The sequence below is a fragment of the Argiope bruennichi genome, chromosome 4 (assembly GCF_947563725.1).
Source record: "Argiope bruennichi chromosome 4, qqArgBrue1.1, whole genome shotgun sequence".
NCBI classification, from domain to species: Eukaryota; Metazoa; Arthropoda; class Arachnida; order Araneae; family Araneidae; genus Argiope; species Argiope bruennichi.
Window position 1 is genome coordinate 6,448,611 of NC_079154.1, and position 15,193 is coordinate 6,463,803.

The window sequence follows — 15,193 nt, forward strand, 5'->3', positions numbered from 1 at the left end:
GTAGTTGTCAGCAAATAATTTTTGTTCCTGTGCTTATTGCAAACTTGTTAATTTATAATTATTTTAACATATTAATAAATTATCGTATCTCATTGTAACAGGATTTATTTCATTATTTGTTCCAGCAGAAGAAATAAATCGAATCAGAATGTTTATATAATTTTTGAAGAATGATCATGTTCATTTATTAAAGGAATATGATTTATTCTTACTCGATTCTTTTTCAAGAGAATGTAGAATAAAAGGAATGAAATTTGATAGTGAACAGAAACTAATTATAGAAATATTATTATTTTTGTAAATTTGTTTGTCATTTGTTCTTCATAGAATTGTTAAAACAAATTATAAGTTTATATTTAAAATTCTTTCATATAAAAATAAATGAAGTTTTTAACGTATTTTTTGATTCTAAATATTTTAAAAATTCTTTTTCACTGTACAATTCTTTGTAATATTTTCTTAATTTACCTTTTCTTTTTTTAAAGGCTTTCTTTTTCAGGGAAAAATTTATTTACTGGTTGATTTTATTGATGTAAAACGTTTCGGTTTGCACTTAAAATTTTATTAATAGTCTCTAATTAGAATTTTTTTTTCCAGATTTGTTTAAAAAATATATATTTATGCGATTCCAAAGCCTTGTTTTCTCTTTTAAGTTCTTAAATTTGATAGGTAATAATATATCTTTTAAGCGAAATAGAAAAGTTAAAAATATAAAATGTATTGCTGATTTAATAGTAACATTCATTCAAACTATGATGAAAGCGTATTATTTAAATTTAATTTTTATGCTATATGTTATATAACGTTTGTTGTATGGAGGAAATTATATTCTTCTCACTTAAAGGTTTCAAACAGTAGATTCTAAATATCTTTTAATGAGATTTCACTGGCAACTTACCAATACGATTAGTAGTATTAATGCAGTTTTTCACTCTGAAAAATCATTCTTTGAATAACCTATCTAATAACGTTAAAAGTGTAAGCTCAACTAACAACAAATTAATATTTTCATTAAGTTTATAATTCACGATATCTCTAAAAGCCCGTTAATAGTCTTCGCTTTCCCAGTCTCTTGAATAATTAGAACTTCCTCTCTCTCGAACTGGAATGTTTGCTGTGCTGTTTCCCTCCTCCCAAGTATCACCGTTATGGTAAGGGTACTGTACTGGGTACATAGGTTTATCCATGTCCTTTTGGATGTATTGTTTGTCATTTAAGCACCTGAATCTTTCCTCCAGGTCCGCTAATCTCTGCATTGTCACTTGAAGCTCTCTCAGCATTTGATTCGACGAATCTTCCATCTCTAATTGTTTGTTCTCACTCAATTCAAGACATTCTTTCAGTTCCATGTTCTCAATCTGGATCTCGTACAGAGACTGTTTGATGCTGCTCAACTGCTCTTCCAGCTGTAGGGCATTCTCCGCTGACAGTTTGAGCTGTTGTTCTTTGTCGTTCAGCAGTACCTCAAATCGCAGAAGTCTGTCTTCGTTTTCTTTCAGTTTGTCCATAAGAGGATGAGTAAATCCTTCCGGAGTTTCGTACACGTGTTCTTCCGGTGTATCCGTCGCTGTCACGTTAGTGCTGAAAGCTGATTTGTAACTGTAACTTTGACTTGGGCTTTCTCCAGTGCTGGTTTCCATTTTCTTGCACAGATCATCAATGCAGTGATCGATGTCTTCTAAATATCCGTAAACAGTTCGATTCAACTCGTGCTTGTTCATGATTTCATTGCAGTGTCTGTCCTTCAGTTGAGCATGCAGATCTTTGATCATGTCTTGACAGGACATAAGGGTAGCGTGATATCCAACAAGTTGGGAATGAATATCGGGATTTTCGTAAGGTCTATCGTTCGGGATGTTGTTGGGATCTTCCATGTATGCAGGTTCCATGCTCTTTTTATTTGCGTGGCGCTTATGCCTCGATGGATGCTTGATGGGTGTCTGCTTCACTGATGAAATGTTATCCAGATGGGGTTTCTTTTGACCTGGAATTAAATAGCATTTAATCTTTATTACTAATAATAAAGATGAATGTGTGTCTGTAAGTGCTGGAGCTCTACAAATTTTATCTAATTAAAATTTTAATTCATTACAAAATAAGTGAGATTTTGACGCTTTTTCGCGGTAACATATTACCGTAGAAAATAATTTTTACATCGTCTGAAAATTCAAGAAATATTTTTTTAATGACACTGATTTTTTAATATGCAAATTCAATTTTTATTTATCATTAACTTTTAAAACAATATTTTAATCATATTTTCCAATAATTTATTTTACACAAAATAAAATGTAACTTTATGGGTATGTTAGGAGTGCTTGGGAAAAATTACCTTTTATCAGCGTTCGCCATCACGTTGATAAAAGTTCAAATTAAAAGATTAAGTTAAATCTAGAATTAGAAAGACGTAAACTTCAGCACGCGTCTGTAAGAAATGAAATGCGCGAAACTTGATATATTTTAGAAAAATAAGTATACGAAAAAAACTTTTATGCACTTTTGAAATTTCTCTATTACTAATTCAATAATTCTGTATATATATATATATATATATATATATATATATATATATATATATATATGTAAGCACGTAATTTTTTAATCAGAAGGCAGTTTCGAAGACAGTGAAGAGACTTTCGATTTTTTGACGTCGTTTTATTTCATCTGGTGAGAAGCAGGCATTATGTACAAGCGACGAGCACACACACAACACAGAATGACACAGAAAGAAATGAGGGAAAGGCTCTTGAACATTTTATCCCTGGTTTTATATAACCTGAGATATTGATAGCGAAAATATTTTTTTACAGTGCTAATATATTATTAAGATTCTGATAGGGATTTCTGATTCATGTCAATCACAAGTAAGAGAAACGCAGGGATCTTGAAAAAGGAATGTGCTTTGTTGGCCCGCACAATCACCAGATCTTAATCCAACTAAGATTTTGTGGGATGAGATCGGCATCAGGCAGCTGGATCCAGTTCTATCAAATCTGAAGGGACTGGGAAGTGCACTTCATCGGATATGGGGTCAAATTCCTCCTACCACCTACCAACATCTCACAGAATCTATGCCAGGAAGAATGCGAGCAGTATTACGGACTAAAGGTGGTCCGTAATACTGTAATAATGGTGGTCCGTAATAATATTGAGAGAGAAGTCATAAAAATTTGGCCACTCAGTGTATATCTAATTGGAAAAATAATTTAAAGAAAAGAATACTCTTTTACGTAATTTAAATCACTATATATTCTGATGAATAACGTATTTCATACTTTTATATAGGCCTACGATTCCAATGAATCATATTTATGAAATATTTTTGGATACTAACATTTTAATTGAAACGGCAGATCCACTCTTTTGCATTTAAAACTGAACGAGGAAAATTTAAATATTACCATCTTATAAAAATGCCCGATTTTTAGACCACTCCATCGATCATCTCAAAGATACGCTAATCAGCTCCTGAAAATTTCCCAAAGCTGATTAGCCAAATATTATGAAGTTGTTCATTGTCCTAAAACATTGATATTCAAAGCTTCGTAACTTGGTTAAAATGGGTCACAGAAGATAGAAACTATTTTTTTATTTAAAAAGTTGGAGTGTCCAGAATATTTCACTGAATACAGTTCTTTAGTACAACAGGATTGCATACATCATTTTTTCAAAAGTACATTTATTGGCTGTAACAAAATAAAATGTTATTATCTAAGTCATTTAAATTTTCTTGAAATTAAAATTTAAATTATGATAAATCAGCGAGTTTTTTTATTCAAATAAATTATTCATATTTTGTAATGCACTTCATAGTTCAATGCTGTACGATTCTATTTTCTGTACTCATATCTTTTAAAAATAGAAATTTGGTTTCAATAAAAAAGTTTTGGTATTCATTGAAATTTAATCCTATTTGCTTCACATTTTATGGGAGCAAGCAGAAAAATAGAGATACATATTAAAACGAACGTCTTCTATAATAATATGAATTATGTGACCCTCGACATTTGAATCTTAAAAATATTTTACTGAAAAAGATAATAGACTCAATGACATAAAATATTTAGTTGAAAATTTTAGTTAGCATTAATCCCGCAGAATCAATGAGTCGTCTAAGGCTACTGATAATAAATAAGGTAATGGCACTGAAAATTTGTCGAATGATGATAATGAATTGTCTTAAATGATATTTTAAATATATATCGTTACTTCAAGTGATGATACTTTTCTGTTTTTACATATCTTGTACAGTAAAATCTTATTTCTTTAATGTCGAATTTTTGCCTTGTATAGTAATTCAATTTAACAGACTCATCATGATTGCATTATAAACAGTTTCTAAAGTAGTCATTTGTACTCGATAATAAAATGTAAAGTATTTATTATATAAATAAATTTTATTAGAAACGGTAAAAAAAACTTTCCGAAATATTAATTGGTTAAAGGTTTAAAGGTTTGAGAACCATAATCAAATTATACTGTTAAAGGGAGATTCATTAAATCTATTTTTTTTTAATTCTGTAAAATGCTGGCTTTATTTTAAAGGAAATTTTTTTTTCATTGAACGAAATATATTTGAAGACTAAAAACTGAAATTTAATGCCTATTTTTACTTAATTATTACACACACGTCAAAATACTCGATCTCGTGATTTTAATGAATCACTCTGTTTTGGATCTTCCCTGAGTCACAGAAATTCTTTTTTGGGCTTCTATTTGTCTGTCAATATGAGCTAGAATCGGATACGATCAAAACGACTAAAATTTGACTTATGATCTTTACTTTAAATATCAAATGTTGAATAAAGTCCGTCTGTCTAAAGTGTGCCTGCTCGTTCGTTCTAGTATAGCCATATCACTGACTCTCCGAAGGCACACGGATAATAAATACTGAATGTCCGGACCTCCGCAATAGCAACATTGGCGGGAACTGTGGTTAAGTCCTAAGGAGGGGGAAAAAACCGGGGTTTAACCCTTTCCTAAAGAAGTAACCCGTTATTGATGGGAGGAGCCAGTCCCCTACCTATTTATGTACCCTCCAGGCTGGCGAGATCCAACCGCCATGCCGGAAGCATCTCATCTCATTATGAGGGATCCCTCCGGGGGATTTCGTTCTAGTATATATGACACATTATAATTTACAAAAGCAACTAGCTAGATGGGTGATAATGGATAAAGAAGACGATTTAGATTTGTTAAATTTTCGACAAAATCGATCCATGATCTGTCGGTCTGTCTTTCCATGATAATTGAATGTGCGTGTGATAACTGAATTCAGATGAAGTGATCTTCCTGAAGTTTTCTCTCATGCTCTCTGATAAAGGTTTTATTACCCCCCTCCTCCCATCCAGTATATAAAATTGGGGACTTTCAACAAGACTGTGAATGCCTCGAGTTCTTAGATTTTATCTCTATCAGTCCTATAAGCCATACAATCATCTCACAATTGTAATAAGGAAGTCTGGACGATAAAAAGAAAGATAAAAAGTGTAAAAATGAACAAGTGGATAGAATTGAATTGGGTTAAGGCCCATTTTGGGATATATGATAATGAAAAGACGGATCAATATGCAAAGTTGGCGGCACAGAAAGAGAGTGTCGATCTAATTGTTCCCAAATCAAATGGCGTTTTAAAATGGGAATGAAGAGAAGAAATAAAGCTACAATGGTTTGGCAGATGGTATATGTCCAAAAAAAGGAAAAGTAACTTACGACTTTATTTCGAATCCAGAAATAAAAATAAGAAGATACCATCCACTTTTAATCCAAATTATATCAGGGTATGGGAGATTTCCCGCCTATTTCTAAAGATTTGGAAAACTGCAGGAAAATAAAAGCATTTGTGGAGGAATCGGTACTGTTTATCATCATTTAAAGGAATGCAGAGAAATCTCGGAATGAAGAAAGAATCTGAAAGTTGAAAATAATGACTTAAGGTATGAAATGGTATTGATGACACCAGATAATCTTAAAACTCTGAAGGACATGATGTTAAAAATGGTGAGCTTTTTAATCAACTGTTTAAAGTTTGAAAGTGTTTGAATTTCTGTTGTTGTGGAACAAGAATTTGTTGAAATAATTTGAATTTCGCGGAGATTTTCTTTTAGTGATGGCCTGCTCTTTGTTTATTAGGAAGATAGGCGAATGCGAAGATGGGGAGGAAGGTCAGTAATGGATCACTTTGTGGTTTGGGCTAATTTACCTCGAAGAGAAAGTCAGTTTGATGAATCGGTCAATGCAAGGATCAACAATGCTAAAGATAGCATTCGGCCACAACAAATCTTGTCGATACTGCTACGTTCAGTGGTGGAGGGGTAGTCGGCTGTACACAAGAAGTGCTTAGATTTTTATTTTCAGAATCCCTCATGCGAGAGTATATTGCTTCCCAGTATAATAATTATATTGGTTTGCAGGAAAGTTCATAGAGTTCTTGCGTTTTTGAACTATCGCGATTACACGCATGTAAAAATGCAGATCAACAGATGGCACACTGATTTCGTTCGACACACAAAACGGAATGTATATTTTTGATGTTAGAACTGTGATTAAAATTTATTTATCTAAGACACAGCTTTTCTGGATTATCGCGTTAACATGCATGCAAAAGTACAGACTGACAGACAGTTTATTCTTTGACGGATATGGTTCCAAATTTCATAAGGATCTACATTTTAGATGCAAAACTGTATACTAAATTTTATGCATTTGGATATTTAATGCTGTAATTATCGTTCTTGGATAGCCAAACAAACAGATTCCCTCTATATGGATCACATTCAAAATTTGATAAAATGGTTTAAAGAGCATACATTTAGCCCAAAACAATTTTGAATAATCTTGTATATTGACAAACGTAATGACATTTTTTTTTTATTCAGAGAGGTATGACATATGAAGATTCGCCAAAATCTCGAGTTTGAATTTTTTGACGATTACAATATTTTCTCTTTGTATCCAAGAATGTAAACGATGACTTAATTCTAAAATGTTGGTTTTATACTCAAATGAAAGATCTGTTTCAAATTTTAAACCCAATCGGTCTACAGAAAAAAGTCGAAAATATGAAAGATTCTCTGCGCTATAATTCTCTGAATCCATTTCTACAGAATATCTTAAGGAAATAACCTGCACAACGTTCATTTTTATTCATTTATGCACTGAGTTTTGTTGTAATTATAAGCAACAGTGGGCTCAATGTGAATTAATTACTTCTATTAGCTCATTCAGTGTCTATTAAGATTACCATAGGATGTATTTTCAAGATATATGAAATGCGAATCAAAAATTCTTAGAGCAATAAAGTAAAATTACTAAATAATTTTTCGATCTTCCTTTCAAAGTTTCGTTTCTAAAAATTTACAACTTTTAGAGCTGTTAGTATGTTTGTATGTACATAAGACTTGTGATACTAATAACTACTATTTTCGAGACAATCATCTTTATGTTTTTTATTTTTTTATTTCAGTATACTTTTTATATAAGATTTGCCATTTGTTATTCACTTGGAAGTTATAGTGTCATCAAATATAAAACTTGTACTCCTGTTTCATTAATAAGCAGTGGTGACTTAATGGCAAATGTCGACTTTGAGATCTAGATTCGAAAGCAAATTCCAGTAAATTCAATCGCATATGTAGACCTGATGTAGACTAAGACGTTGTAGACTAAGCGCCTTCATAGTGGTGTGGTGCGAAAGCTTCGAGAGATTGTTGAGATCCATTCAGGTAACGTCCTCATCATGTGATCGAGGTTCAGAATAACGAGGCCAGTCCCAAAAATTCATTGCTTCGAAACACGATGTTGTTGGAAATAAATTAAACTCGTTTCGTAATCTGTATTTCACTTTGTTCATAACATTTTTATTTCATTTGCTTGTAAATATGTTTCTTTTCCGTGAATGAGTATTATTGTTAAAAATGGACAAAATTCGCTATAAATCAATGTGATATCACTTCTAAAGGTACATATTTCGATATTTACAAACAAATCTCACGCGCTTTATGCTATTCCAAATGCAATTTTAATCAACTAAGAGCACATGCAGTCTGTGAAAAAAGTATTGGGACACTTGGCTTGAATAACTTCAAAGCTATTTATAAAACTATTTATCGCATTAAAATAAAAAAAAAAAAAATGAAAAAAAATATTTTAACATTTGGTGTACAGTTTGTAAGTAAAATTTTATTCATATTTCAGAATAATAATTTGATCTAGCTTTTTAAATATAATTCAAAGGCAAATAGAAGTCAAAAAAGTAGTGACACACTTTTGAAATGAGAAATTCAACAAATATATAACACATCAATAGAATTTACTACCACATTTTTAGATTATAATTTTAAGCATAAAATTTCACTAGATGTGATTAGTTTTAGAAAAAAGGCAAGAAATAAAGATATATTGGTTGATGTGCAAAATCTTGTAATAAGTCATTGAAAAAATGGAATCAATTCGCTGTGTAGGACATATCTTGAAATTGAGTAGGTCTGTTGTTTTTAATCTTATTCACAGGTTAAACAAAAAAACAAATAGTGTTCAAATCAAGCAATGGTCAGGGCGTCCAAGGACATTGAATGAACGTGAAAAGAAGCGGATGGTGAAATAAGTTCACTTTAATCCAAAAACTAGTGCAGTTAAACTGACTCTGCAATGTAAAAGTAAGTTCGGAAAATCTGTAAATACTGAAGCTGACAGAAATGTTTTAAGAAAACATAAAAATCATGGCAGAGTACCTCAAAGAAAGCTTTACATCAGCAGAGCAAATCAACAAGCTGGTCTGGCATTTGCTAAAATGTATGTAAAGCAGTCAAAAGAATTTTGGAAAAATGTAATTTTTTTTAATGAAAGTAAATATAACATTTTCGGTTCGGATGGCAAGCACAACGGTTGGCAGAAACCAAATACAGCTATGATGTCAAAAATTTACGGCCTACTGTCAAATATGGAGGTGGCAATCAAATAGTCTGGGGTTGTATGGCAATCACTAGTGTTGGGAACTTAAATTTTATTGGTTGACAATGAATAAACATGTCTTACATTCTCAAGTGAAATTTAAAGCAAAGGGCGAGCAAGCTGGGAATCTTAAGACATTTTAAATTTACCAAGATAATGACCCGAAATATAGAGGACCCATCACTGATATTTGCGAGTAATGGGTCCTCTACCACTATCCTAGTGTTATTAAGACTCCGGCACAAAGTCCAGATCTTAATCCCATTGAACATATGTGGGATTATTTCAGCAAAAACCATATTAACATAAAATTTCTAACAAGCAGGATTTAAGAAATCGAAATCTTGGTTGATCGAAGTGAGGGTCAAAATCGATGGATCATTTTTCAAAAAATTGGTCCAACCCTTGCCAAATAGACTACGAGAGGTCATGAAAAACCAAGGTGGCATCAAGATATTAATTTTTAAGTTTGCATTATTTTTTTATTTATTGGGAAGAGTCCCAATACTTTTTTGAGCATGTTTTTTTACTTGATTTCTTTTATTTTCAATTATAACCATAATTGCATTAATATGAGAGTTTAGTTTGAATTATTATGATTTGTACATATCAAAATAATATTTATTTCTTTGTTTTGGTTTCATTTGTATATTTAAGTGAAATATTCTGATAAAATAAAATACTTGTAGTGTGTTCTTTACAGCACAAGTTCACAGATACTCTTTTGACAGACTGTAGAGGGTTGTTTGATATGTATGTAAGCACCGCATCGAAATTATTTTTAATTTCTGGCATCTGTCGAAGAATATTACGCAAAGTTGCATTCAGTATGCTTATTATATTTTGATTGACATTTATTTGAATCTATTACTTGATTTTTAAAAGATGGGAGAGAACAAATTCCATGTAAAGATGAAACATTATTACTAGAAAGCAAAAACGGTCCAGGAAACCAAAGCTGAGCTTAGTTTATGAGTCATTTGATAACTTCCGAAGTGACCATGCGAAGGGATATGATATTAATTGCACCAAAAGATTAATATTTAAGAAATCGATAGAGAAAGTATAATGTAACAACTGATGACAGAAGAACGAAGGTGTTAAGACTATGAGCATCCAAAATGACTGGCTACATAAAATTTTGAGTGAGAATTTGCATATGAGGAAATTCAACTGAAAATGAGCAGGGCTGGGTTATCATTTACGAAAAGTAGGCGACTTCCTAAGACTCCACTCAACTACAGAGGGGTTCTTAAGAATATTTTCAGGATTATCTCACTTTGTGCTTTTGTTATATCCACAAGAACCATATGCTTAAACATAGTGTATTTCAATTTCAGCATAGTGATTTAATCTTCTAGATTTCAAAACATTTTAAAATTCCCTCGCGGATCAGTTTGATTCCTTTTTCTTTAGTTGATCAATTTACAAATCAAAATCGACCAAATTTTTCAGATGATCAATCGCTGATAAACTTTGTATTTCAGTGTTTAGAATCCATTAAAATGATTTTTTAAAATTATTTTTACCGATTTATTTAAAATTATTTTTAAATTAACACTTCTTACATGCAACTATAGAAATTCATTCTCTGGTAGGCGGCACGTGATTAAGTGTTCTATTATTTCAGTGTACTGTAATACTTGCTACTTAAAAACTGGTTCTATAGATATTAAGAAATATTTATTATTATACAATATATAAAAATATCTGTGTTTTTTTTTCAAAGTAAAAAGGGAGGCCATGCCCCTTTCCCGAAATATCCTTAGCCTAAGAACCCTCACAGAGTTTAATCCAACCCTGAAAGATAGTACTTATTCTGAATCAAAAAAGGGTTTTAGAAAACTCTGAAACTGTTTTAAAGGATTCCGGTATAATTCTTTTGAGCTCGGTTTCAGAGCCCCATCATTCGAAGCTTCGATTGATCACTGTCAGCCCGAGACAAGGAAACAATCAAAACAATGAGAGCAAGCGGGAATTCAGACTCTCCCCTCCCCCTCCCCAAAGCAAAAATCGTCTTTCAGCTGGAATAGAAATGGCCACAGTCTTTTGGTGGAATAAAAAATTTTTAGTGTCAATTTTGAGAGCCAAATTTTACAATTTAGGCTACCAAAATCTTCAACATACCCGTTATTCTCGCAGTGTGCCTCCTTCGGATTAGCATCAAATCCTAAACAGGAAAAAATAGCTACCAAGAGAGTTTTCAAGGTAAAAGCGGCAGGAAGGAATGAAAAGAAAGAATAAATAGCAGAACCGTGCAAAACCGTCAATACCTGTGTTCTTTTCTTTTCTATGCTTAATAAATGTGCTGTCTTCAAGAACCATGCAAAGATTTATTGAAAATTAACAACAAATTGACATCAGTACCGGGGTTCTGGTTCGTTAAAATTCTAAGCCATAGCATAATTAGCAGCATAAAAATTATATCAACCTTTGGAGAAAAAGAATTCGGCCCATTAGTTACTATCAATGTAAAAATTAATGATGGAAAGCATGGAAATGTTCCTGTTACTTGTACAGTATCGACGAAACTCGTAAGCGACATGTTGATCTCCTCGACTGCACATGAAGCATGATGTAAGAAAATAGATGCACATACATTATCTATGATAAATGATGTCGATTCGGAGCAACCTATTAAGATGAACCAAATCAAAAAGATAACGAGGAAAATCCATTGAAGGGGAAAAATCGTTTCGAAAAGTTGCAAAAAGGAGATGACTCTCTAGAGATGGTATGGGCATTTGGTAATTCAAAGCGGAATGGTTATTCAGTTGAAAATGGCATCTTATTGCACTCTGAATAGATATGTACGGAAAAAGTGCAACAGGTTGTATTGCCAGAGTGAAAGCGGGAGTGTGTATTCAAGGCAGTAACATGAATTACCATTGACAGATCATCTTGGGGAAAGAAAGACAAAGGAAAGAGTAAAGTACTCATTCTACCAGCCTGGAATAAAGATAGATGTCAAGGAATTTTTCCAGTCTTGCAAACAGTGCCAAGTCAGGATGGCAATTACATACAGAGATAGGATCCCAATACAACCTATCGTCAGACCAGAGAATTCGCTTGAAGTTTGGAGCATTGATTTCATTGGTCCACTATAACCTCTGTCCAGGAGAGGACACATGTTCATCATTTGCGCTATTGACATATGTACACTTTGGGCAGAAGCTATTCCGGTAAGAAATATTACTGTGATCATGAAAATTTTTACAGCTACAGGATTCCCTGAAGTCGTTTGCATTGACCAAGGTACTGACTTTACATCGATTTTAACTAAAGAATTCCTGAAAGTGATTGGAACCGCACCAAGATTTCCTGCTCTCAGGTATCCAGAAAGCATGGGTGCTGTTGAACGATGGAATAAAATCCTAAAGGAAATGCTCAGCAAAAATATCCAGGAAAGTGGAAAAGATTGGGACATACATCTGCCATACTTATTATTCGCATATAGGTAAGTGCTGCACAATACAACTGGACTGTCACCATTTCAAATGTTCTATGGAAGGTTATCCAGAGGGCTCTTGTCTCTGATGAAAGACTTTTAGACAGCAAAAAGAAGAATCCCCTTAGGTATTTCCAAATCCATTGAGAGTTATTTAGAAAATTTGCAGCAAAATTTGGGAAAGGCTCATGGCATTGACATGGAGAATGCCGAAAAGAGCCAGACAGAATATGCAAGAAGATATAATTTGCGCGCTCATGAGAAGACCTTCAAGTAAGAGAAAAGGTTCTGATCTTGGATTCAGTTTCTTCTCATAAGCTATTGAAGAAATGGATCGGGCCAGTGAACATTCTTGCTTTTACAAGATCCAATTCAGTCAAGGTGGAAGATAGTACGAATAAGAAGACCCATATAAATAAAATTCGACCATACATAGCACGACTTGAGCAAGTCGGAGTGAGAGAAGGAGCGATGTCGGAAAAATGTGAGTTTGGAATGAAAGAAGAAATTTCTTGGCCACATCGTTGTATTAGGAAGACACTCTCCAGATCCCGAAAAAATTGAAGCCATAAAGAAATTATTAGAACCTATAAATAAGAAAGAAGAACGTAGTTTGCTAGGACTTTGCTAGGAGCCTTCCAAACTTTAAAGGAAGAATTAGTCAAGATGCCTTCATTATACAACCCCACAATTAGATGAACCATTCCAGTTATATACGGATGCCTCAGCAACAGCTGTTGGAGCCATATTAGCTCCGATAGGTGTTGATGGGAAGGAAAAATCTATTGCGTTTTTCAGGAAGAAATCGACTGAAACTCAAACACAGTGAACTACTATCGAGAGAGAAACCTATGCCGTTTTAGAAGCTTTGAAAAAAATATAATACATGGATATTCGGTCTCGTGTTCGTTATCTCTGACCACGACCCTTTGGCTTCTCTCACCCAGCAAACGCCTCATAGCGCAAAATTTACACGATAGTCTTTAGCTTTACAGAGATACGATGTGACAATATCATATCGAAAGGGAAGTAAGCATTGCAATGTAGGCTCTCTATCAAGATTGCCATTGAAGCAGTAAGGAAAAAAAAACTTTTCAGGAAATGTACGAAAGCAATTGTGCATCTATTCTTTTATTTCTTTCCTTATTTTTATGCATATTCGATTTTTTAACATATTTGTGTTTCTATTTTGAATTTGTTTATGTGATAATTCTTTATTTCTTTTCTTTGGAAATTGCACATCATTTGTTGTCCCAACTCTTTCCTTGTCCCAACGTTCCTCCAACATTTCCTTGTTATAGCGACCAAGTACTGCTTGGAACTTTGTTTTAATTTCAGGATCAACAGTTCACTGTGGGAGATGATGGTCAGTGAGAAGCAACCCGTCCAGTTCTCAAGTCGCAACATTGTCTCTAAGGTGACAATGTGCTTCTCCAAGGGGCCCCAAGACCCGCTCCTGTGCTTCCTACGACGAAGGTTGCAAGGCAGCGAGGAGGGGAAAGATCACGTGGTATACGAGAAGGTGAAACCAAGAGAGGGATGAAGAGGAAGAACGAGAGAGAAAAGAAAAGCGAAGGGCGTGTCGTTCGCCATGGACGAAATGAACTCGATTTTAGTTGCATGCTTTTATTTTAATCCGTATGTGTAAACATGTAAATTTATGTAAAGAATATAATGATCTAGAATATGATTGTTCCTTGGATTTATTTCTACAAAATTATCATGATTGAGCCGGACGATTATCATGACTGAGCTGGATTTAAAATTACCACTCAGGCCTAGGCGCAAAGGCGGCGCCAGCCGTTTTGTCATAGCAGCTAGGAAGGCGCGTTGGAAGTGCGGGAACTTTATTCTGGCGTAAATCAAAGTTCTGAAATTCTTGAGTTAATTCTTGCTGATCTGTGTGTCCTATTCAACCTGCATCATTTGGTGGCGCAAAATATTTCATGAAAAAAACTATTCCATACAACAATGAAAGTAACGGTAGAGCTGAAAGAGTGAATCGTATCCTTTTAAAAAAGGCTAGATCTTTATTATATGAAAGTGAACTTCCATTAAAATTTTGGGCCGAAGGTATTAATTATAGCACCCAAGTGCCTAATGTAACCCCATGTAAGGAAAAAGGAAAAACACTCCTTGAAATTTGGATAGGTAGAAAACCGAAATTAAATTATCTTAAAAAATTCGGCTGTGTGACTTATTTTCACGTTCCGAAAGTAATGAGAAATAAATTTGAAGTTCCAGGAAGACTTGGTATAATGCTAGGATACGCTAGAGAAAGAAGGGGTAATCGAATTTGATATTAAAAACCGAAAAGTAATAGAAGAAATTCAATGAATCTTTAAAAGGTAGTACTTATTTGGGGAAAACTAAAGTTTAAACTTGGGATATTAATTTATTGTTTGAAACTTTTACAGCGACATGTGAGATAAATAAAAAAATAAGAAAAAAAGTGAAATATCTAGTTTAGAAATTCCTGCCGAATCGGCAAAGGATGAGAATAGTGACTCATCAATTCTATACCATAGCGAACTTCGCGTCAGACAGACGCCGCTATGGGGGATGAAATCGAAACTCCAGATATTGAGTCAAGTAGTAATAATATCTTAAATCAAATCCCAATCAGACGTTCGGAAAGGCTCACATCTAAACACATACCAGCTAATTTAGCTCATAACAGTCCGAACAAATACTTAGAGGCAAAAAATAGTGCCGATTTTAAGAACTGGGAAATAGCAATGGGAAAGGAATTGAATTCGTTAAATAAACACGAAGTTTGGGAAATAGTAAACA

General features: G+C 33.4%; 1 protein-coding gene across 2 annotated transcripts in view; it reads right to left on the reverse strand.

Annotated features, from left to right (window-relative positions):
• Nucleotides 1-441: 441 nt before the first annotated feature.
• LOC129966567 (putative leucine-rich repeat-containing protein DDB_G0290503) overlaps nucleotides 442-15,193 on the reverse strand; it is a 206,199-nt gene continuing 191,447 nt past the window's right edge. Inside the window, exon 17 of one of the 2 annotated variants that reach the window (XM_056081022.1) lies at nucleotides 442-1,984. In XM_056081022.1, coding sequence (XP_055936997.1) covers nucleotides 1,047-1,984 — 938 coding nt within the window. In that variant the 3' untranslated portion in view covers nucleotides 442-1,046. The remainder of the gene's footprint in view (nucleotides 1,985-15,193) is intronic. The other variant, XM_056081023.1, reaches the window with a different exon arrangement.